Source organism: Protopterus annectens, chromosome 11.part0 (genome assembly GCF_019279795.1).
Source record: "Protopterus annectens isolate FY-2018-M chromosome 11.part0, PAN1.0, whole genome shotgun sequence".
NCBI lineage: Eukaryota > Metazoa > Chordata > Ceratodontiformes > Protopteridae > Protopterus > Protopterus annectens.
The window spans coordinates 1,120,839,771-1,120,865,667 of record NC_056745.1 but is presented as its reverse complement, the minus strand read 5'-3'; the positions used below and the strand labels follow the sequence as shown (position 1 = coordinate 1,120,865,667).

At 44.3% G+C, this 25,897-nt stretch overlaps 1 protein-coding gene across 1 annotated transcript in view; it reads right to left on the bottom strand.

The window, feature by feature from the left end:
• KDM5A (lysine demethylase 5A) overlaps window positions 1–25,897 on the bottom strand; it is a 2,605,143-nt gene that overhangs the window by 949,698 nt on the left and 1,629,548 nt on the right. The window contains exon 17 of the mRNA XM_044088480.1: window positions 5,959–6,109. Coding sequence (XP_043944415.1) covers window positions 5,959–6,109 — 151 coding nt within the window. The remainder of the gene's footprint in view (window positions 1–5,958; window positions 6,110–25,897) is intronic.

Genomic DNA, 25,897 nt, shown 5'->3' with positions numbered 1-25,897 from the left:
TCGACAAAAGCCGGGGCTTCAGTTGTAGTCTGGGAAAGGGCCGATGACCCAGCGGTCTCGGGTACAGAAGACACCGCCAAAGGAGTGTCGTCGGTAGTCAGGGACTGCAAAGGCGTCTCGCTGAGAACCGGACCACGTGTAGCCTGTTTCGGCGTGGTGTCGGTGGAGACAGCGGGCCTCGCGTGTCGGTCCTTTTCCTTGCGTTTTTTGGATAAAACGGTAGTCGGAGATTCCGACGACATTTTATAGTCAAAAGCTCTACCAAAAAAGTGTTGGGCGAACTCCGCCCGACGCTTGATAGTGCGTTTATTGAAGGTAGCGCAAAAGCGACAGCCCGAGACGTTGTGGTCTGGGCCCAAACAGGGTATGCAAAGGGAATGGAAATCCTTATGCGGTATTTGCTTCCCACAAGAAATACAATTATTAACTTTCTCTGACATCGGTCTGAGTTAAGAAAAGTTTCCCCAACGGGGTACTTAGCTTTAATGAAGACTTCGGTTCCAAATATTTTCGTAAATCAGGAGCTGGCCGACCGGCACTTGCGAACTGCTTCTGCTTCAGGCACCGCGCGGCAAAAAAGACTGGGGAACATGGCGTCGGCTGTGTCTTATATACTCTGGCCTTCCTGACGTCAGAAGAGTAAGCGACGACAACCGACGCCGGACCAAGACTTTGGAATTCGGCCGACCGAGGGACCGCCTGACGGCTGAAAACCCATCTGTGATTACTGCAGCTGTATGCACAATGAACATCGGCAACTTTTAGAAATTCATTAGGAAGTAGGTCAGCTGCAAGACAGCAGGGTTTTATCTTGGTTAGGAGAGTATTTATGTAACTAGTTTGGATGGGAGTAAAAGAGAAGGGGTTGGGATTATCTGGAGTAGTACTGGGGAGAGTAAGTGGTTGATTAGGTTGGCTAGGTAGTGGCCAACCGGCACTCGTGCGAACTGCTGCGGGCTCCAAGGCAAGAAAGACTGATGTAACAGCGTCATCTGCCTTACTTTATGCTATTGACGACCTGACGTCAGTCCTCAAGCGACATCAACCGACGCAGAAATACTAAGTCTCTGGTATTCGGGCCGGCCAAGGGCTACTTTGGCAGGGATAACCCAAATGTGATGACTGCAACAGTGAAACATTAACAACATCAGAAGGGATCTTCCTCTTTGGATCTATAGAGGAGGCCTTCAAGGGAGAAACAAAGGTTCTCCCCTGAGCAAGACCTTTCAAACGGAGCTTGTTGCAGTGCTCCACCAAGGCCCTGGACTTAAATGTGGCACAAAAGTCACATTCAGCTTCTAGGTGCAGAGCACCCAAACAATAGAAGCACTCCTCGAAATTGGGAGCTGGGTATCTTCTGACTGCACGGGGAGCATTTCTTAAAGCCTGAGGGCTTATCAGCCATAAGTAAGCTAATAAAAGTACACTTGTGTACACTTACCATAAATGTAGATGTTCGAGTGTATTCACTGTTGCAGTCATTACATTTGGGTAATCTGCTGGCAGGTTGCCCTCAGTCGGCCTGTTTAACAAAGTCTTGGGTCCTACGTCGGTTGTTGTCCCTTCTTCCATGACGTCAGGTCGTCAGGGGTATAAAACATGCAGCCGACGCCATTACATCAGTTTTTCTTACCCCAGATGTCAGGTGCCCCCCAAATGGGGAGCAAAATATATATATAAATAATTTAAAACACAAAAGCATACCTCCAAACAAAAGCAAATGCACCAAAAAGGCTTTTAAGTGTAGTAAAAGAAAGGCTTGCAGTATTTGTCTTGCAGATAGCAGGGTTTTTGTGGCTACCTGTTTGAAGTAAGTCACCAAATAAAGTTGCTTTTCTGGCGTAAGGAAAGCCATCTGGGAAGCTGTATTCAAGCTTGCTCCCAAGAATATAATTTGTTGACAGGGTACCAGGTGTGATTTATTTTCGTTTATGGTGTACCCCAGACAAGTTAGAACCCTTTTTACAAAGGCCAGATGATTCAAAGGTATGTCCTGGCTTTCTGCCTGAATTAGACAATAGTCCAGGTATGGGTATATTTGAATATTTCTTTGCCTGGAAAATGCAATAACTGGAGCTAGGCACTTTGTGAATACCCTGGGCGCGGTAGATAAGCCAAAGGGAGTGCAGAGAACTGATAGTGCGTGTAGCCTGCTTTGAAGCGTAGGTATCTTCTACAAGATTCCCTGATTGGGATGTGCAGGTATGCTTCTTTTAAATCTAGTGTTGCCAACCAGGCATCTTTGCCTAGCATAGGAAGTAATTGGTGAAGAGTCAGCATCTTGAATTTTGGAATCTCAAAAAAGGTGTTTAGAGTAGACAGGTCCAGGATAGGGCACCATGAATTGTCTTTTCTGGGTACCAGGAAAAGTCTCGAGTAGAAACCTTGTCCCTTTTCCTCTTCTGGTACCAGTTGAATAGCCCCCATGCTTAAGAGAGAAAATACTTGTTTTTGGGTCTCTGCCCACTGATTTGGGGGCAGGTCTGGCCACCAACTTGGTGTTGGCAACGTGTGGAAGTGAAATTTGTATTCCCTGGGACACGACATTTAAAAGCCATTTGTCCTGGGTAATGAGTTCCCAATTCTTTGCATGAAGAGCAATCTTTCCCCCCAAAGGGGCAGTCAGTTGATAAGTGCTTGGAAATTTTAAAAGGAAGTCATTGAGACAGTTTACCATAGGGGGAAGTCTTATTATTCCCAGATTTGGAAGTGGAGGACCCCCACTGCTTAGTTCTGTGTGGCTCCTGGGACTGAAACCTGGGGTTTTTGCTGTGTCTGGGTTTGGCTTGAGAAGACCTGGAAGGGGCTGGAAAGGACCAATTCTTAGAGGGCCAGTGCCTATTAAATCTAGGAGGCTGAACTTGTAAAAAAATCTGTAACAGTTTGCATAGATTTAGCTTTATCTTACATCTTTTTAAGAACTTCCTCAGCCTTGTTGCCAAACAGGCGGTCCTGACTTAAAGGAGCATCCAACAATTTAGCTTTAACATGACCAGGTAAAGATCACTCCTTAAGCCAAGCATGCCTTCTGTGCACAGACCCAGTAACAGCAGCCCTGCAAGAGGCCTCTAATGAATCAAAACCACATTGCAAAGTATGTTTTCCAACTTGTTCAGCAGAATGCATTAAATCCTGTAATTCTTTATTTTCCACACAGTCAGGAATCAACATCATTTTCTGTTTAAGCAGTCCAATAACATGTTGCTGATACTAACATATGAAACTGGCAGTTTAAAGCCCTAATGGCCAAGGTTGTAGCAGTGTAAACCTTCTTACCCCATCTATCCAGCGCCCTGGAGTCCCTATCAGAAGGGGTAGGATTTTTAGCAGTAGAAGCCTTAATGCCCCTGGGCCCCTGTGAAATAGTCTCTGGATCTGCAATAGGATTTTTGAAAAGGAACTTGTGGGACTCAGGGACCCTGTAGTATCTGTCAGGTTTTCTGGGAGCAGGAGGCAGGGAAGCAGGGGCCAAACTAGATTCTGAAAAAGCATCATCAACAATGTCTAGTACAGGAGGAATAGCTAAAGGCCTATGCTGAGGTAGGAGAAGGAAATCCCTAAGCCTCTTTTTTGAATCAGAAAAATCCTGGCTTTCCCAGTGGAAATGCTCCCTTAGAGTATGTAAGGTTTCCCCAAAAGAAAAATTCTCTGGAGGGGAAGCAGAGGAAATGGTGTCCTCTGTATCAGAATCTTCATAAGTAGATAAGGGCAAATCCAGATCATCAGAAGAATCAGAAAAAACAGAATCCTGATCAGAAGGATTCATAATCAACTTCAGTCCTAGGCCTCTTAGAGGGGGGGGGGTTGGCTACCCCTGATTAGAGTTATTAGATCTTCAGCCATTCTTATCATTTGTTTTTTAGGCATAGAGACCTGAGCATGTGGCCTGGGCGTCATTTTTTTAGGCGTGGATCGAGACTTAGACCTAAGTAAAGAAGGAGGCATAGGTTTAATATGCAAGTCTGTAGGCCTGAATACACCCTCAGAAGCCGGTGCCTGCACAGTGGTTCCGGACCCATCCAAGGTTGAATCATCCACAGGTTCCATAGTTGAAGCATCTCGCGGCATACCGGACTCCAAATGGGTCTCAGTAGAGGCCTGCGAATCAGAAGTAGCGGGTATCAGGGGCTGCAAAAACACCTCACTGAGTACCGGGGAACTGGCGACTGGCTTAGAAGAAGCATTGTCGGCAGTTTTGGACCTCGGCGGCCTGTCTCTGTCTTTATCTTTGTGTTTTTTCGGAATCCCAGTAATTGGATAGCTAACTGACGACATTTCTGGATAATTAAACCGAGAACCGAAATATTTAGAGGTGAAAATATACCGACGACGGATAGTGCGCTGATTAAATAAAGCACAAAACCGACAGCAAGGTACATCGTGGTCAGGGCCTAGGCAAGGAATACAGTACGAATGAAAATCTTTATGAGGTATTTGCTTTCCACAAGTAATGCAATTATTAACTTTTACTGACACTGGTATGGAGCAAGAAAAAGTTTCCCCAATGGGGTACTTAGCTTTAGTTGAAGACTTCAGTTCTGAAACTTGAAAAAGAAAATTTCAGGAGTCAGCCGACAGGCACTTGCGATCTGCTTCTGCTTCGGGTACCGCACGGCAAGAAAGATTGATGTAATGGCGTTGGCTGCATGTTTTATACCACTGACGTCATGGAAGAAGGGACAGCAACCGACGCAGGACCCAAGATTTTGTTAATCAGGCTGACTGAGGGCTACCTGCAAGCAGATAACCCAAATGTAATGACTGCAACAGTGAAACACGAAGAACATCTTTCCAAATCATGCAAGAGGTGTTCCTTGCTACTCTACATGTAGTCCAGTTAAAGTGAATGAAGTTGAAACTCACTGAGTTCATTTCAATGTTGAACTCCCCAAACACTGCACCCCATTTTATATTTGTGAGTCATTGGGGATTCCATTTGGGTATGCGTGGAGTCAGCACATACAAGCAAAGGAGGTATGGGGGTCTTGCCAAAAACATGGGAAGTGCAAAAGGCTTGCTCCTAAAAGAGTACATTTTTATTGGTTTTGTCCAGCTGACATTCAATGAAGCTTCAGGGAATTTAAACTTACTGAAACACAGGGAAAACATACATCAATATGGTGTGAGTAGCAAAATAGGTTCATAGAGTAGTACTAATCTAACTGCCCTTGTGAGCCATTGTAAGCCTAGCCAATTATCCCTTACGAGACTTAAACCCTGTACCTTGTGTTTGTAAGGCAAACAGCTTAACCATTAGGCCACCCAATAAAATAGGTTTCACATGAGTGCACATATCCATTTTTTAAAAAAACAAACAAACAAAAAAAAAACACTGTGAGGGCAAGAAGAGTAATATGCATTGAATACTCCTTTATTTTATTTATTTATTGACATTTGATTACCAGGAAAATCTGACTGGGTAGAAGCCCATTTTGAACGGAGGGCCAAGGTGAAAAGCTCCAAATTATTGCAAAACATTTTAAGAACAATAAGCTTACAATCTTCAAAAAATAAAACAAAAACATCTGCAGTTTAAATAATTATAACAAACAAGACATAATATAAAAAACACTGGTTAAGAATCGATACAAGGTATAGGACAATCTTTTAATATTTAGAGAAATGTTAGACAGTATGTAGAGAAATTTAAAAAGTAAGTTAGTCTAATACAAATAGGAATTCAATATGAAGTGAGAGAAAACAGGCTAATGGTATATTTAGAGAGAGTCAGAGAAGAGAACTAGAAAGCAGTAAGGACGTACATGAAGAAGGGAAAATAAGAAGTTATAAGGAATGAAAATGTGCTGCAATATGTGGGAGGCTTAACATTTTTAAATTACTACAAGACAGGGCATCGTAAAGATTCAAATGCAGAATTCTATAAAGGCCTGAAACACGCAGCAGTACCCACTATTAAAGGCAAAATGTTGTTTATCATTAAACTTCGTATTTGCTTACTTGTGCCTCTGCTTTTTGCTCAACAGCAGCTGTGCAACTGAAGAACACATTTCTGCTTCCTTTACGGACTCCTTCAGTTTTCGATAAAGAGCATTTTCTGGATACTTTCTGTCCTCTGCATCTTCTAACATAACCTTTAGTTCTATTAGCTCTGTAAGATGCATAGTAAGGAAAATTAAAAAAAATGTACGCTTCTTCCATATGTGACAAACAATTCTTAATATACATACGGCAGAGGTGGTTATTATTAATATCTCCACAACATACATATATACATCACTCTACATACTGTAGCACTGCATAACTGGCAATTTATTGGTTACTTAGAAGAAAAGTTCCACTACCAACAAAACAGCAACACCTCATGCATTATATGGCCTGGCTCTGTGATACACAAGGATTGAGCCCTTACTGCAACTTAGGCAATGGGGGTTCAGTTAGAGGAACTGACACTGAAGCAGCTAGGCAGAAGAGAGAGGAATGAAGGGTTGTGACCACTCACCACTCCTGGGGGAGGGGTCACGTACTTGGGCACACAATGCGTTGTGTAACCTCCTTGTTGGAGACTAGGAAGACTACATTCTGTGCTGAGGATGGGGAAGGATTGTTTAGCAGGCATGCCCCTTGCAGAAGTGAGGAAACACCCTCTACAAATGGCCTATTACAAGGCCCTCCTGGGCAACTAGCTGGGTGTTTGCAACTAGGGCTGGGGAGAAAAGGAAAGTACAAACCGTCCCAATGGCTGTCTAAATGATGGTCTCTCCTGAAGGGACTGACAGTTGGCATATAGCAGAGGTACAAAAAACAGCCAAAAAAAACACACTGCATTATCTAGCATGACATCAAGTCTTTCTATCAAATGATATAACATTCATCCGAATTCTCAGTTTTAGTCAACTGAAACACCATGGGGAAAGTACAGTTGTGTGAGGACTTACCATAACAATAGATGTCCAAATGATCACTATTGCAGTATTATGAACAACTGGGATATCCTGACAAGGACAGCTGTACATCCAACCAGAATACTAAGTATGGGCACCTTCCTCTTGTGCCATACATCTGACATATGACCTCATTTTGAAGGAGCTAGGAGATACATAAGGGATGTATGGGTATGAATTACCTCAGGACTTTCTTGTTCCAGACCAAGGCACTTTCTCTTCCTGCATTGGTCTCCACTACAAGGTAGCAACATAATGATAGAAAACAAGACCTGATGAGGTACAACAAAAAAGAAGGGTTTGGGAAGGCTTGGAAGGTCCTCTAGAACCTCTAACTAACAACATGTCAATGAAGGGGAACAGAGCGAGAAGATGGATGGAAGAAGGTAACACAGATCAAGTGTTATGGTATATACTCAACTTTCATACCCGATGTTGTTTTTTCTATCTGCCTCAATCTGTGGGAAAGAGTCCTAAGCCAAGTTGATCTGGGTGGTACTATGGAAGAATACTTTTGAGGATAGCAAAATCAAAGCTGTTCTTGACTGGAGATCAAGTTTACAATGTGTAACACAGACATGGGTATTAAGACCATGTAGCTGCTGAGCAGACATCATCCAAAGATGTGCAACTAAAGAAAGCTACAGAAGTTGATACTGCTCTCTTAGAGTGAACCTGCGGTTTAAATGGTAAAGACAACCCACAAACATTATACAAAGTCAGTAAGCTATCTGGACAAGGTAGCCTTAGATATCCTCATTCCCAGTTTTCCTTTTGAAAGGAAACAAATAATTGGTCAGGTCTTCTGATGCTCTTTGTTCTACGTAGACACAGCCATGACTACTGATGTAGATCCGGAGAGTAAAGAATGTCTTTCCCCCTTGTAGGTGAATTTTGGGGAAAAATACTGGTAAATGATAAGACTGGTTTTAATTTGAACTCAGACATCGCCTTAGGTAAAATAGCTGGATAAGTCCACAGAAAGGCTCTGTCCAAAAGGTCAGGCAAGGGGGTTTACATCATGATGCTTGAAGTTCTAATACCTGTTGGCAGAGCAAACTGCAACCAGAAAAAAAAAAAAGTCTTCCATGATAGAAATTTTAAATCCACTGGGGCTGCAGGTTCAAAAGAACTCATAATGGAGGCTTTTGGAGAAAGGTTCCTTCAGGAAAGACTTAGACAACCTCAAGGAAACTATAGGAGATTGAAAGTGTTCAGTATGGAAAACAGAAACTGCTGCAAGCTGAACTTTAATGATAGAGTAGCTTGCTCCCAACTGAAAAAAAAAAAAACATTACAAAATCTAAAAAGAGAAGCTATGGAAGCTGAAAAGGTATCCATACATTTTCAAGGTAACCCAAATACTAAATCTTTTCCATTTACTTCCATAAATCTTTCTGGTGGAAGTCTTTTGAGAGGAGGTAAGAAAGTATTCCAAACCAGCAGACAACTTCTGATCTCTGGCCATCAATGAAATTGCAGGAACCGTGTGGTTAGTTTGAGGGATGTGAGGTCATGGTGAAGCTTGCTAGACAGATGGGAAATTAAGTCGAAAACATGACACAGGATCCATGGAGGGTAGACTAGATGAGATTGCAGGCAGGGGAACCACACTTGTCTGGGCTGGAATGGGGCAATAAGGATTACAGTTGCCTTGCACCAAGCCACTTTATACAAGAACTTGACAATCGGGGGAGTTGGTGGGTACACATACAGGAGACCCAGGGGCCAAGCATTGACCAAAATGCCCCTCGGTGACTGCCACACCCTGGGGATCAAGGCAAAGAAGCTACTGCACCTCGTGTTGTCCAGGGTGGCAAATAAGCTACAGCAAGGCTGGCCCCAGAGGCTAAAAATTTCTGATGTCACTGATTGTTTGAGGGACCACTCATGAGTAACTACTATACACTGGCAGAGGCTCAGCCTTTTTATTCTTATGTCAGACCCCTCCAAAATATGTACTGCCATTAGAAAGCGTCCAATGCTATGAGGGTGTGGCCTCCCAACATAGAGGGTAAGACCGGGTTTCACCTTACTTGTTGGGATACCAAACTACAGTCATACTGTCAATATGAATGGATACCATGCCTTTGGGCAGACAGTCATGAAAAGCTTGAAACTCCAGGACAACACTCTCATCTCCAAAACATTAATGTAAAGATTGGCCTCTATCCAGGTCCAGGTTCCTCTTGAAATATTCCACCACCACCCCAAGGATAGAGGCATCTGTAGTTACTGTGGCTTTGGTGGAGGAACAAAGGGGTGTTCTGATGATACCAGATCAGAGGTCAGCTGTTATGAGATGTCTTGACACCAAATCTCCAAAAGCCTCATTTCTGATGCTGCAATGAAATCGCCCTTAGGAACCAATGGACTGAGGGTCCACCGGAGTATCCTCATGGCACGTGAAACTAATGTAATGGCAGCTGCCAGTGAACCTATGAGGCAAAGAATCAGAGCAGAAGGTAGCCTTTGAGAGAGAAAAACTTAATGAGCTTGAAGACACGATGATGATAGTCTGGAAGGAGGGGCTTGATAATCAGTGCAATGGTGTCCAGATGGAAACCTATAAACTCCAAAGCCTGTACTGGTTTTAGTTTTGACGTCTTGAAATTTACCATGACTCCTAAGGCAAGCCACAAGTGGAGCAAGTAGTCTCACCCACATTAAAGTTACTTTTGATGTAAAAAAACAAAAGTATTGAAAAGTGGCACGATGATCGGTATTGAGTACTATAAAATGTTATTAATAAGATTAAGCACTTTCATCTATTATCAGAATCAAAAAACATCCCCACATTTACAATTCAAATAATCATGAAACAAACCACACGACAAATTAAAGCTAATCACAAACAACTGCTAATTAATGAATAAAACTATGCACAATTAAATTTAAAGGTCTACCCCACTAACCTTCTAAAATAAAAGCTGAAATGGGACCAGGAAGATTATCAAAAGAGGCTTGCCCATCTTCAACCAAGGACATCTGGAGGTGTGGCTCAATCCTCCAATCACAAAGAAGTCAAAGTGGATGGGAGTATTAATACCAGTAATAGTATTCCTACTGCCCCTTTAGGCCAGGATCCTCTAAGGCATTCAGAGTAGATACTGAACCTGAACCAGCAATTATGACAATCACCTTACCCAAACAGGAGAGAACCGGCCCGGCACCAACTCAATCAATATTGGGACTACTGCAGCAAAAGGAGGAGGCAGTAGATAATGACAATGTTGATGTGGTTAAAGCAGGTCCGCTTGCTATAAATAACTCAACAGATGACTTTTTTATTTTTAATTTCACCTGTCTTGTTATGGGTACAGAGCATGCCAACCTGCTCAGCGAAGGGCATAACTTGACGGTCATGTCAACTTGCCTGAATTACTTATTGACTTAAAATTATACATGAAAAGACTGAATTTAAAAATATTTTTTTATGAAAATAAGGTTGAGTTTGTCAATAATGGTTTGACTAGATGAAGTGTTTACAACCCTCCCTTGCCTTTATCTTTACTTATTTTTGAGAAAGTATGCAAAACAGAGTTTCAGAAATTACTTAACAGAAGGAGTGACATGAAGTACGGCAAATTAACTGATTCAGAAAATGCACTCCTTCAACTAAATAGGAACAATCAGGTCAGGTTAATGAAACCTGACAAAGGTGGGGGAGTTGTTGTGATGTACAAAATGTCAAAGCTTTTGAATGACGTTGATTTTTATGAAGTAACAACTCTGCATGCCATGCATGCGTCAAATAAGAAAACTGATTACATTTTAAAAGCTTAAGTGATGCAAGGTCAGATCTGTCCTTATGATTTTTTCTTTTTGAATGTTAAGTTTCCTGTCATTCCAAGCATTTTTGGTATCCAAAGCTGTACAAGGACTTGGTGGATCCACCTATGCGACCAATAGTTAATGCAGTGAAGTCTGTGATTTTCTAAACATGTTGACTTAAAGTTGAAAATTTTTTGAAACCCTTTCAACATCTGTGCCAAGACTCTTGGGACTTTTTTTGTGTAAAATGAAGCATGTAAATGTTTTTCCAGGTATGATTTTTTTAACAGAGGATGTGGTGAATTTGTTTAATGTTAACCCTCAATGGTTTCATGATTTTTTGATTGGTCACACTGATTTGAGTAAAGATGAGGTAGATGTCTGTGACATCTTTATGGAAATTATACTCAAAAATAATTACTTGTTCTTGGATGGCAATTTTTTATTTATTTTTTTTTACAAAAGAAGGGGGTAGTTAAGGGGGCAGCATGTGCCCCCATATTTACCAACACAGTTTTAATTCAATGGGAAAAGAAATTAATTTTCAATATTTTTGATCCTCCTCAATGGTACCTTTATGTCTGGTACCTGTTATATATTTTCATATAGATTCATAGGTAGGTACTAGGCTATCTGCCCGAAGGCATTTATAAGCCTAGCCAGAATGTGTTGGCTTTCACCACCCCCTTATATTAGTTTCCTGTGCCTCTGTCCAGCAGAGCCACTGAAGTGATCCCCGACGTACACTTTCTGTTTTCCATCCACTCGTCAAAGGTTTCTTTTGAAGAGTGTTAGTGAGGAGCTCTGCCTAATATAGATTGGGATCTTGTTCCAAAGCATGGGAAGTCTCTGGGACAGGAATCTATCCCTCCAGCACGTCCTATTTATTGTTGCGGTGAGGTTTGGATCCCTAGAGCATGTGGCTCGAGGGGATAAGGTTTTCTTTAGGTGGAGCATGTCCATCAATTCTGGGTTGGACATGGCCTTGTATGTCAGGCAGAGATCATCTCTGAATAGGCGGTATGCAACAGAGTACAGCTGGAGTTTCTTCAGTCGAGCTGCATAGGGCATCTCTTTGAGGCCAGTAATCCTCTTGGTGAGGTACTTCTGTGGTCTTTCCAGCTATTGCAGGTGTCTTGTAATGTACATCCCAAATGGGGCGTTGTACTCTATGATGAGTCTGATAAGTGATGAGTAGAGGGGCATAATGACCTCTTTTGATCTGGATGCAAACCCTTTTGTGATTAGGTGGGCCACGTAGAAGGATTTTCTAACCACTGTGACAATGTGATTATCAAAGGTGAGATTATTATCTACTTGAGTCCCCAGATCCCTTATTACGTCTTCCGTATTTAGGGGACTACCACCTATGTGGTAGTTTGTGGGTACTTTGTTTTTTCCAAAGGGGGTGACTATGCACTTTTTGGCATTTAGCTTGAGGCCATGATTTTGATACCAGGTATCTGTCTCAGTGAGACCCTTTTGGAGGATGTCTGTCAGTCGGAGAGTCAATTATAGCCCCTAGTTTGCAGTCGTCTGTGAACTTAGTCAGCCATAGTCCTCCTGTGCTTGCCTGTACCTGTATGCCTGTGCCGAACAGGAGGGGTCCTAGGACTGAGCCCTGGGGAACGCCACTTGTAACCAGTTTAGAGTCGGACCTAGCTCCTGCAACTCTCACCGTGTGGGTTCTGTCTGTGAGCTAATTGGCAACCCATCTTGTGACGTAGGGGTTTATGTTCAGGCTGGTGACCTTGCCTATAATACCAGAATGGGGAATAGTGTCGAAGGCCTTAGCGAGGTCTAGGTAGGCTGTGTGTACCACCTTTCCCTCGTCTATAGCCTTGGTAACTGTCTCAAAGTCCACCAGGTTTAGCAGGCATGATCTGCCCTTAACAAAGCCAAACTGGGTAGGGTCCAGTGTTTGGAGGTTCCCAATGTCTCTGTTATGAGTTCCATAATGATGAGCTCCATAGCCTTGCAGACCAAGCTAGTCAGGCTTATAGGGCGATAGTTCCCGAGGGCTGTTGTGGCTCCACCTTTGTGGAGCGGAATAACTGTTGCTGTGTGCCACTCTATGGGTATGTAGCCTGTGGAGAGGCTGAGTTTGAACAGTGTGTTTAGGTGAGGGGTTAGTTCGTCTTTGAGCTTGTGTAGGATGCAGCCTGGACACCGTCCGGTCCCACTGATGCTGTGTTTTGGGCTTTGGAGAGGGCTGTTTTAACCTGAGTGTCTGTGATTTCAGGGACTCTACATTCTTCTGGTATGCTTATGTGCCCTTTGGGGGTGAGAAGGGGGGTGAAGTTTGTGCTGAACCTGTCTACCAGGATGTTGGCGATATTGGTCGGTTCAGTGTATTTTGTGCCATTCTGCACTAACTTCGAGCAGATCTGAGCATTGCCACTTAGATTCTTGACATAGCTAAAGAATGCCTTGTGGTTATCTTTGAAGTCTTTGGCAATTTTTCTTTCAAAGCTCGCCTTGGATGATTTTATGAGGGATCATAGTTTCTTGCTGATACTGATCAGGGATGTCTTCCCTTCTTGGGATTTTACTCTTTTCTGTACTAGTTTCCTCCTCCTATTGTATAGCTTGTTTATGGCAAGAGTCCACCGGACTGGTTTCCTTTTCTTGGAGGAGTGAGTCTTGGTTTTGCTTGGGATGGCACAATCCATGCATTCTTGTAGCTGCCCGTAGAATGCATTAGTAAAGGATTTTGCAGCTTGGACAGTGTTATCTTTCAGCATGGGGGCTTTGAAACTTTCCACCTCGGTCTTAAGTAACGTGATGTTTGCTTTTGAAAAGTTTTTCACGGTGGTTTACTTGTCCGGGGGTGGGGGGCGGAATATGGATATCCAAAGTGATTTGTTTATGGTCAGATCTAACCAGAGAGGGGTTGACCTCCGGTGTGGAACACCGGTCGCCCATGTTGGTGATGACCAGGTCCAATATGTTGTCACCTCTGGTGGGAGTGTTGACCAGTTCAACCAGGGCATTTGAGTTTATAAATTCTAGGAAAAGTTGGGCAAGGGAGTTAGTACTTGAGTAGTTCTCCCAGTTAATGTTTGGGCAATTGAAATCACCCAATATTAGGGTGTTTGGCAGGACCTTTATGTTTCCCAGTGTTTCCAGAAACGCGGAATGGGGGTCATGGGACATGGTGGGTAATCTGTAGCAAGCTACAATTTGAATTGCAGTTTTGCTCGTTGTTAGTTGCACGTGGATGATCTCTGACGCATTGTGCTGTGCCACTAACCTGGAGGTGTGGGTATCCTTGATGAATATGGATACGCCCCCGCCTTTTGTATTTCGGTTTGGGTTCTGTGGCTGAAATGTATGGCATGAGTTGTAGTCTGGTAGTGCTGGGGTGCTCCCTGGAGCCTTAAACCAGGTTTCTGTTACTGTGCACATATCAATTTTCTCCATATTGAGGAGTGCCTCGAGTGCGTGCATTCTGAGGTTTAGACTTCTGGCACTGAGTAGCATTACCCTCCGTTTTTTGTTAGTTGTGCTATTTAGGGAGGTGGGTTTGTCTTTTGATCCTTGCCTAAAAAAAGCACTATGGGGGTGGCAAGGGCCTTGGCTAGTATTCGAAAGCCTAAGGGTGACAGGTGCAAGCAGTCTCTAGCGAAGCAGCGTGACTTGTGGAGCATGTCATCCCAGGCGGACAGACAGTGGATCCCCTTTGAATGACATGACACCAGAAACTTAGCCAATTGCTGAAACTGAGAATTTTTTCTTCTTCTTCATTGAAAAGACTTCTTTGTTATAATGATGGAGATAAAAGTATTAAGAAGACTATCTCAGAGACAAGGGACTTTTGGTTGCAGAAACTGCAATCATTGCTCCTACATGCTTAACAATAACATTTTTATACATCCCACCACTAACTTCAAATACGAATTCAAACATTATGCTGATTGCAAAACCTGGGATCTTGTTTATCTAGCTCACATGTAGCTGCAGGCTCGAATGGTGGAAGAGTAAGGGCTTGAAGAACAAAATTGAGGTCCCAGGGCATGACAGGTTGGGATACTGGGTGATGAAGTAATAGAGTACCTTTAAGGAATGCTTTACATAGTCTGTGTGCCATAAGGCTAGGTTCATTGGCCACGTGGAAGTGTGATATAGCCGCCAGCTGAACTTTGATGGTGGCTGATGCGGACCCTTGATAGAACAGCATAGACAAAAACTCCAGAATCGAATCAATTGGAGCCGTGTAGGGATCAATGCCTCTAGAATAAGCCCAGATAGAGAACTTTTTCCATTTGCTAGAGTAGATTTTTCTAGTGGCTGGTTTATGAGAGGATGATAATATATGGACCACTTCTGGTGAAAAATGGTGACGTCTGACTAACGATGGAAGTGGAGTAGCCAGGCTGTCAACCGGAGTTTCCTCAGAGAGGGGTGGAACTGTCCCGACATGTGCATCAGTAAATCTGGAAGAGGTTCCAGAATCCAAGGAGTGTCCACAATGTAAGGTTGAAGGAAGGGGAACCATACCTGATGAGGCCAGTGTGGGGCAATCAGAATCATTCTGCTTCCCAAGGATTGGGCTTTCTGAATCACCCCTTGAGAGAAGGGGAAATGGAGGGAAAGCATAAAGCAGACCGGAGGGCCAATTGTGAGCCAGAACGTCCCTGGGTGATTCCCCCAGTGGGGGGGATCAGAGAGAAGTAGTTGCTGCATTTCGCATTGAGAGGGCTGGCAAAAAGATCGCAGCAAGGCTGACCCATCTGCTGAAGATTTGTTCTGCAACCAGGCGATTCAGGGACCACTCGTAGGGCATAAGAATCGCCCTGCTTAGCTTGTCCGCTATTACATTGGTCTTCCCCGGAATGTGCGTTGCCACCAGAAACCATTGGGAAGCTATTGCCCAATGCCACACGCGCATGGCCTCTCTGCATAGTGGGTAAAATCGGGTTCCCCCTTGCTTGTTGAGATACCACACTACTGACATGTTGTCTGAGTGTATTGCAATAGTCCCTAGAGGAAGAACTTCTTGAAGTGCCTGCAACACAAGAAGCACTGCTCTCATCTCCAGGACGTTTATGTGCAAATGTATTTCGTGCTCCTGCCACGTGCCTTGGACCGTCCTGCCGAGATAATGCCCCCCTACCCCATCTGGGAGGCGTCCGTGGTCACAGTGGCAACAGGGACGGGTGGAACAAAGGGCTTTCCCCCATTCAGGTTGTTGGTGCACAGCCACCAACGGAGGTCCTGCTTGCACCTGTCTGTGATTAAGATGGGATGGGATAGCGGAAATCTTTGGAGAGACCATTGGACAAAGAGGAGCCATTGGAGAAGTCTCATGTGTAATCTCGCTAGAGGGACTAACATGATAGTCGCTGCCATGGTACCTAGGAGTTGTAGAATCAGTCTTGCCTTTGCATGTCTCAGGGGCATCAGCGTGAGTATTTGTTGCTGCAACCCTGTGATCCTTTCTTGTGGTAAGAATGCTTGCATTCGAATGATGTCCAACTCTACCCCTATAAAGGTAACACACTGTAAGGGCAATAAGGCAGATTTTTTCCAGTTTATTGTGATGCCTAATCAGTGACATAGACTGATGGTAACGTCCCTGGTCTGAACTAGTTGATGCCTGGTGGGGGCAGTAAGGTGCCAGTCATCCGGGTACGGAAACACTTGGAATCCTTGACGTCTCAAGTGAGCCGTCACCACTGCCATACACTAGGTGAACACCCTGGGGGCGGTGGTGAGACCAAAGGGCAGAGCTCGAAACTGGAAGTGACTGGCTCCCAGCCAGAAGCGTAGGTGACACCTGGATGCCCTGTCCATTTTGACATGGTAGTAAGCATCCTTGAGGTCGATGGAGCACATCCATACTTCCTCTCCCAACAATGGGAGAATCGATTGTAGAGTGACCATACAGATTTTGGACTTGTGTACGTAATTGTTGAGTTGACTGAGATCTAGTATGGATCTCAGGTCCACTATTCTTTTCGGCACCAAAAAGAATCTTGAGTAAGTCCCTAATCCGATTTGGTCTGAGGGGACTGGTTGGATGGCTCCTTTTTCTAGCAGCTGAGATATCTCTGAGGCTGCTTGATCCCTTTGACTGGGTGGAACGTCCGGGATTTTTCTTATTGGAGGGGGTACTGAAGAGAATGGAATGAGGTAACCTTCGGAAATTATCCTTAATACCCATCGGTCCTGGGTAATGTTTTCCCAGGCTTCCGGATACAAGGAAATTCGACCACCGACTGGCTCCGGATAAGCACAGTTGGGCACACCCTCAGGAATGAGAGTATGGGGAGCCACGGAAGGAGTCGCGGTCTCCGGAATTGCGGGGGCCCCTCTGCCTCTGGGGCGACGTCTCCCTGAATAACCCCCCCTCCCCTGCATCTGGAGGGGGGTTCACCTTGTGCGGCAGGAAAAAACCTTTGTGATTTCTTGAACCACATCTCCCTCCCCCCGCTGGGCCTTGGGATAAGACCTAGACGGAAGGGAAAACGGACCCCTACGGCAGACAGGGTCTTTCCCTCTTGCTCGCACCTGGTGAGGATATCTTTCACTTTGGTCCCAAAGAAGGAGGAACCATCAAATGGGGCATCAGTGAAGGAAGACTTGAATGCCTCCGCCAAGTGACACAGGCGTAGCCAGGCTTGCCTTCTAAGGGCGACCCCTGAGCTGGCCGCCCTACTCGCTCCCTCGGCTGCATACGAAATGAGTCGCATGGACAAATTCGATATGGAGTTGAGGGTAGAAACCTGTGCGTTAACTGTCTGAGCCACCGCTTCAGGTATGTTACCCGCAAGAGTATCTCCCAGCTCTTTGAGGAGATTTCTCTGGAGCCGAGTGAAATGAAACAAGTAATTCAGCGACCGTAAAGTGAAGGTTGCTGAAGACAGGGTACGCTTCCCGTATCGGTCCATAGTCCTAGACTCTTTGTTAGGAGGATGGACCGACGAGGAAGACTCTGCAACTTCCTTCTGGGTGGCTGCCGCCACCACCATGGCATCTACAGGGACTCTCTTTGACAGAAACTCTTTTCCTTGAGGGGCGGAGAAAAATTTATTGGGACGCCTGGGTACGGGGTCCACAGAATCAGGGTTTTCCCACACCCTTCGACAAATAAGGTCAAGAAGTTCATTGAAGGGTGGAGACAACCAGGAGCCGGAGGGTTGAGCGCCAAAAGCCTTAAGGAATACTGACTCCTCCTCAGAAGGAGTTTTGGAAGGCCAGTCTCCTCTTTGTTTCAGTATCTCCAGGATATCGGAGAAGGAAACATCATCAGAGGAAGACTTGGGGGTTCCTTCCGATTCCTCGAGGTCAGTATCGGAAGTGAGAGACTCGTCCTGGGAGTCTATGTACTTCCTCTTGCACAATTTCTTTCTGGGAGGTTCCTCAGGCACTGGCTCTGAGAGACCTTCAGAAAGTGGGGGACCGCTTGTGGAGGTGTCCTCAGGGCCTGGTGCTCTACTGTCCAAGGTTAGGCGAGTGTCAGAAGCTCTCGCCGGGGTGGTAGGGGATGGAATAACCGACCCGGGTGATGTAGCTGATGATCTGGCCAGCGCGCTCCGCATGGCCTCGAAGGCAGGTCCCCCCGAGCCCAAGGACCGACCGAACTCCAAGGCCATGACCGGAACCGGGGTCCCCCGAGCCGATGCACCGAGTGGGAGACTCGGAACCGAAAGATGTCCCGAAGTATCCCCTTCGGGCCCGACCGAGGAGACCAGAGTCTCAAACCCTGTAGACGGAACCGACATGGTCGGAGCCGAGGTCGGCACCGATAAACCCAAGGGAGGTATCGGAGCCGGCGCAGGGACATCACTCGAAGCGGAACATACCGGCTCCGACGACAAAGATGTGCTCGGAGGAGGAATCATCGAAACAGTCATAGGAACTGGCTCCGGAGCTGACTGGGTCGGAGCCGAAAACAATCTGGCCAACACCGGCGACTGCAGGAGCCTCTGCACTACCCTATCAACATCCAAATCAGAAAGCCTGGAGGATTTGGAGGAGATGGATGGAGATTGGGATCTCTTATCTGGTGAACCATGCCTCACACTAGGCGACCAGCTCCAAATGGGTTTGAGAATAATTTGAGCGGACGCCGATTCACTTAACACAGATACCTCCTGTGGCCCCGAGGACAGTGGAGCCGAGGAAGCAGAGTCCAATATAGTAATCTTCTCCGGAGGTTCCGAAGATGCAGATGGAGACGGAGACCTTTTCTTGGACTTGGAGGCTTTAGATTTCGACTGAGAACTGGAAGCCGAGTCTATAGCTTCCTCAAAAGACGGTTTAAGCAGTCCCTTTAAAATCAATTTGTTTTTCCTCTCTTGGAGCACCCTAGGACTGAACGCGCGGCAAAAGCTACACGACTCCTGTAAATGGATGGCTCCAAGGCAGTAGACACACACAGAGTGTCCATCTGTGATGGACATTTTATATCCGCATTTGGAACATTTTTTAAAGCCAGAAGGCTTATGTTTCTTCTGATCCTTAGACATGATCTGCTAACTCTAGAGAACAGTTAACAAAACTTTTCAAAGCGGGCGGGAAAGCCCACAAAAGTACACTAGAAAACAGTACTACACAGACTCAGCGAACCCCTAAAGAAACGATTAGCAACAAATATGACACCACTGAAAGAACCTCTAACTAAAATGGTTCCTAAGACAACACAGAGAACAAACACACGAAAAATATCAAACTAGGGGAGGACTAGGTCCTCTAACTAAAACGGGCCTAGCCCGTGGGAACAGTTAGGGATACCACAAAACACCAAGAAAACACACAATCACAGCGACAGCAGCAAGATATAGCTATTAAAATAGCTTTTGGGTATAAAGTAACCAATTTCTCAAGAGAAAAAAGTCAAAATAAGGTACTTAGCCACAGCTAAGCGAAACCACATCCGAGCTCTACAAGCGGCAAATGAGATCTGGGGATATGGAGCAGTGTACCATGGGATACCCTCTTAGCCCAGCCAATCAGAGACTTTTGAGCTAGTAAAATAGGCCGAGTCAGAGCCGATATTTGGCTCCAAACCCACGGGTAAGAATGTAGGCGAGATAGGACTACATAACATCAATTGTTTACCTCCTCTATGGTTAAGGGAAGAAGTCCACTGTGGGGTGGAAAAATGGACCACCAAAGTATACAGTGTTTTGCTGCCCTGTTTGCTTCCTGGTTAAAATATTCTTTTCTTTTGGTCCATGCAAGGTGAATCCGTCAAATGGTGCATTCAGAAAGAATGCCTTTACTCATTCCACAAAGTTGCAAAGTTGCATCCAGGCATGACAGGAAGCTGCTATGCTGGTGCCTGTCATCGTGGCTTGACCATTCACTGTGTTTGACGACAAGTGCTTAGAAATTGATAGCACGATCACCAGCTGGGTCATCATCAACTTACAAGTTTCAAATGTCATTGCAAATGCTTCAGATTTACAAACTTTGTTCAATAACATGCAGCTCAGTGCATGAAAAGCACAGGTCACTGAAGCATACATTAGCTTCCCTAACCTGTCCATGGTCCTACAATCTGTTCGTGGGGTGGACAGTCATGCTCTCCTCCAACAGCTCCATAACAGTGGTTGCAGCTACAACTGTGTTGACCACAGGTCCCTTGCTCCCATGTGCTCTGTCCCTTGGTGCAGTTAAAATCATGTCAGGCTTTTTAAGGATAAGCTCCATAATGTCAGGTTGTCTCTATGTCATCTAAAACATCAAATCAACAGCATCTAGTGGGAGTACCATCCAGGCCATAGATGGTCCTACACCAAAAGTCTCAAGGAATACTGATTCCTCCAGGGAAGAGGTTTCAGTGGCCCAACCTACCCCTCTGCTGTAATAATTCTAAGAGATCTCCAGAAGAAGCTCCCTTGCAAGGAGATTTTGGGGAACCTTTCCCCCCATCAAGGCCAGTGAGTCTTCCATTAGCAACTCCTGAAGGGAATCCAACAGCCTTCTTTTGCACTAGATCATCCAGTGCTCCTCTGGGGGGGGGGGGTAATACTGGAGAAGATCTGGAACTCCACTGGAACCCCTTAGATGGTGCGGCACAAGGATTTTTGATGCACGCTGTTCCTGGACAAAATGATGTGCTACAGAAGACCCAGGAAGACTGGAAATCCAAGATGGATCCAAGAAAGAATGTGGTTACCCAACTCCAGAACGAGAAAGAATCCTTTCAACAATCTTGAAGGCAGATGCTAAGGCTACGGGGTTGGATATGGATCTTCACAGATCTGAAGACCTTGAAGGAGTGCCACCTCCAGTTGCTGAGCATGTGAGATCTGATGCCAAGACTGGTCTTGAACTGTACAGTGCTGAGGCACCAAGGGGAAGAGACTGCTCCAAAAATCATCGGTGTCTACCTCAACCCTTGGCTGCCAGCTCTAACTTCTCAGATCTGGGATGCAGTTGGCTCCAACAATGCTGTAGTTAAATGCACTGTTGGGAGGCTGCCAAAGACGATGACACAATCGGTGCCGACAGAGAAACCCTATGGGCAAGAGTCTGATCCAGAACCACTGGATCTGGGGAAAAAGAAATCAGCATGGATGTGGACAGGCTTGCTCTCTCCACCCTCCGGATGGAGAAGGAGGGAAGGATCGCAAAGTCAATCTGTGCTTTCAAAAAGGTCTGCATCATTTTGTCTAAATCCACTTCCCTGACACTCCTAAAGGATATATCATACCTAGAAGATGCCAAATTCAGTGTAGAGGGTCACTGCATTGACCTATCTGTATCCTGACACTTAAGAAAGATGACCAGATCTGAGGGAGTGACAGTTCTGTAGTAGAAGTTACCCAAGATCAGTGCCAAAGCAGTTCTGATACTGAAGCTGCAGTCAGACTTGGGGCAGCTGAGGACTGGGCTGGTGTGGTTCTAAAGTCACAGCTAAGGAAGCGGGAGATAGGGAATGGAGTAGTTCCAAAGCTGGATTCTAGCATGGAGCCGAAGTAACGTTGGACCTAGGGGTCTTCTGTACAGGTTCATCTAATGCTCCACTTTCAGAAGATTTTTTCCTATGTACTCTCTTTCCTTAATATCTTTATCCCTCAAGGACTTCTTGACAGGCTTCTTTAAAGTAGGAAAGTAGAAGGGCTATTCATAGTAGAAAGAACTGGGAGAAGTCCCTTAACAACCAACTGCAGCTCCTGTCTGCTAATGCTCTAGACCCAACAAAGTACAGGCTTCACACTTATGATCCAAATGAGCAGCCCCTAACAAGTAAATGCATTTGTGTGAATCCTGTGTAGCCAACTTGTGTCCGCAGTCAATGCACTTCTTAAACCCAGAAGCTTTCTCAGTCACATCTACCTATTTAAAATCAACCACAATGAAAAAAATTACCTTAGCAATTGAAGAAAGAATGGAGAAGGAAGCACTGAGGCCTAACCGCAGAACATAACACTCCACAGACAAACCCCCCTACAATTTTTTTTAAACCTTTTTTCAAACACACAAAGGGAGAGGAGAAGAAATAGAAGACCTAAAGTTCTTTCCTGGAGGAAAGTACAAAAAATTAGTACAAGTCACTTATCACTAAAGAGCTCCAGAGACCACGTCCCTCGTCAAGTGTGGCAAATAAGATCTGAGGAGATTAAGTGAAGTAGTGCATTATAGGAGAGGAGCTCAAGCTTTGGAGCGAAAATTCTAGTTGCCAGCCTTGAATCTGATCAGATACAATATCCCATAGGTGGAGGTAGATGGAAAAGACAACATCAGATTCACTGCTTTCTTGGCCAAAGAGAATCATCACCAAGACCTTTGGAGAGTCCGTCAAAATCTTTAGAAGGACCCTGTATATCAGTGGAATAGGAGGAAAAGCATACAGGAGCATTTCCATCGATGGGAATGAAAAAGCATCTGTCTTCCAGTGCTGTTTGCAAGGAATCCTAGAGTAGAATTTTAACTATATGTTTTGAAAGGAGGCAAACAGATCTATCTGAGGTGTTCCCCAAAGGTAGATCAATTCCTGAAAGACACCATGGTGTAGTTTCCATATGTCAGGCTCTGTCTTGGTCCTGCTCAGCTTGCCTGCTATAATGTTTTGCTCTGACAATATGTATGAAACCTGAAGAGTCAAACTGAACTGAGTTTCTACCTCCCAGGCTATCAAAGCAAGTGTGGAAAGGGGATAAGACATGGTACTGTGTGTCACATCACTGTGGTATTGTCTTTGACAGCTTGTAGAGTTCCTGGACACAAGGGATAATTTAAGGCATTTAAAGCACTGACTACTACCAACATCTCTTAGACACTTGAGTGCTTTTGTCTATCCTGGGAGTTCCACAGGCCTTGCACGTTTATCCCTTTTGAAACCACTCCCCACGCCAAGTCTGAAGCATCTGTTGTGACAGACTTGGGGGGAGGGGAGCTGAAGAGAGAATGGCAAACCTAGGTTAAGAGATAACTGGTCTACTCGGCACATTAACTGCCTTCTGAAAATCCCCAGAATTGGAATGTGAAAAGATAAGGTGTGTAATTACCACTAAATTCTTCTCATGTGGAGTCTGGCTAAGGGAATCATGACAATCACTGAAGCAATAAAACCAATATTCCCAAGAAATTTCCTGGCATAAGCTTGAGACTGGCTGGAGAAGTTTAGAAATATTTCTTTGTACTGTTCTGCTTTGTTAATGGAAGAAAAGCTCATCCTACAGATGAATCCAGAAAAAATGAGTGATTGTGAAAGAATGAGAGAGGACTTCAGGAAGTTCAGTTGAAACTCCAGACTGAGCAGGAGTTTCATGACCCACATGAGGGAATCATGACAACTGCAAATATAAGACAACTGTCCAAATATGGAAATATGTGAATGCCTTGAAGGCTGCAGTAAGCAATCACTGCAGCCAGGCACTTTGTAAACACCTTCACAAGGTTGCTAGATCAAAGGTTAAGACAGAATTGACAATGTGAGCAAACTAATGATGTAAGCTAGACAGAAAAAAATCTTAAAAATATCTGAATATTTTGAAAACTGAAATGTGATAAGCATCTTTTAAGTCCAATGTTATCATGAAGTTGCAGGAGGTATGAGAGGTAACAGGCTTTGAGGGGTTAATATTCTGAATTTTGGAAACTTGATAAAACAATTCAGAAAGGAGAGGTCTATGACTGGTCTCCAAGTTCCCTCTTTCTATGACACCAAAAAATTTGTTGACTAAAAACTTTTGCCCATCTCAGCTGAGGGCACATGTTTTTTTCACGACCCCAGCCAATACATGCTCTAAAATAAGAGGAAACAGGAACACTGTATTTGCAGGATGAAGAGAAATTCCCTGAAAAAGAGGGAAGGGATTCCCACTGCGAAGTGTACTCCTGTTAGATAAATCTCAGAACCCACTTCTCTGAGATAACCTGATACCAGTAGAGAAGGTAGAGGCCTAGACTGAGGGAGAGATTTCAAGGATTGCCATGGTGGGAACAGGGAAGTGAAGAGTTAAACAGTCAAACGTTTTGGATTGTCCTTGGTTCTGGGAGGCTTATCCTTTGTTTTCTTTGAGCCTTCTTACCACTGCTTTTCAAAATTCTGCTCATTAAACCTTTACTGAGACTGCTTACTCTGCTTCATGGAAAAGGTTCCTGAAAAGGGGGGCTAAAAAATCTGAGTAACTCCTTGAATCAATCTTCCACTTTCATCAGGTATTTTAAAGACCTCAGCAGGAGAGGGCTCAAATAACACAACTTTGTCAAGGGGAGAATTTAAAAGTTTGGTTTTAACATGTTATAAGTTTTGAGAATGTAAACAAGCAAATCTTCTCATAACTGAAACAGTACCAGCAGCTCTGGATACAGCATCAGCAGGTCAAAAAAGCACTTTAAGCAATGTTTGGTTATCTGAGAAGCAGACATAATTAAGGCATTAAAAGAAATTTTAACCTTTGAAGAAGGAAGATTAACAATTAACTTTATTGTGTTCTCAGAAAAGCCATTAAAAATGTTAATAGGTGAGCCTCACAGTTCAAATTTTTAAGTGTATATGCAGCTGAGGAATACACTTTCTTCCCAAATACGTCAAAAGCTTTCTCATCCATGTCAGAGTGAATGTGATATTCACAATTTGCTTTGCAGTATAAGGTTTAAATAAAGAAATTACTGCAGACTACGATTTGGGGGTAGCAAACAAAACATCACAAGTTAGAGGTACTTTACATAACTTAACAGACCTACGAGGGTAGGGTGCTGACTGCCACACATAGTACAAGATGTTGAGAAAATGTCCTCAAAGGCAGACAACACAGGAGGAAGAGTTGCAGGCAGTGGACAGTTCAGTTGCAACAAATCATAACAACTTTGCTGGGAGATGGGATTTCATTCTGTTCCCACTGAATTAAATCTTTCATTTTGTTAATCTCAAAAAGGGAAATCTAAAGAAATATTTTCCACAGAATCAAAAGCTTGGGGACAGCATGAGGAGAATTAACTAAGTACCTTTCACTCCCATCTGACATAACCTGAACAAGAGTGGCAGGGAAATCTTTTTCTTTTTCTATTGGAAGGGAGTGAGAAAACAGGATTTAATGCATTAAACGCAGCGTGACCTCTGATCAAATCCCAGCAAACCTTCCCTGTCCATAGTTAAGAATACAGGAGAAGAAACATTCTTAAGTTCCTGTTTTTTCTTCCTGAGAGGCTCCATGGAAAGGAACTGACTCATGGCAGGAGCACTAGAAAATAAATTAGGCACCTTTCCCGAGCTAAAAGGTAAACCTTTGCTCCCTCCTCCCAAGACCCACAAGAATGGTTCTCCCTTACCTGGTGAGGGCAATCCTAAAGCCACAGAGGACCTGGCAGTTTTCCCAGTCTTTAGTGGTTTCCTGAGAAGCTACACCAGAGGGACCAAGAACAAAAGATGAGTGGTATGAGGAAATAGATGTGGCCAAAGCAGTCAAGCATCAGCATCTGAGGCAGTAATGAATCTGGCTGGACAGCTAAAGACTTCCTATTAACTTTCTTATTCTTGTGGATTGGAGAAGCAAAAACTGCAGAGACCAACAACTGCTCCACATTCAAGCCAGAAGGAAAGCCTCAAGCAGGTAGCAGTGCCTGAGTACATCACTAAACCTTCTGACAGGAAAATAAAGGTTTTACAGTAAATTTTTCTGTGAGAGTTACCCAAAAGCACAATATCCTATCCCACACACATCTGGTACAAAGATGTGAAAAATAACAGAAACAAATAAATTTACACAGTTTATTTCACAATAAATTTTCAGTTTTTCCACAAATGCAGAATAGCGATA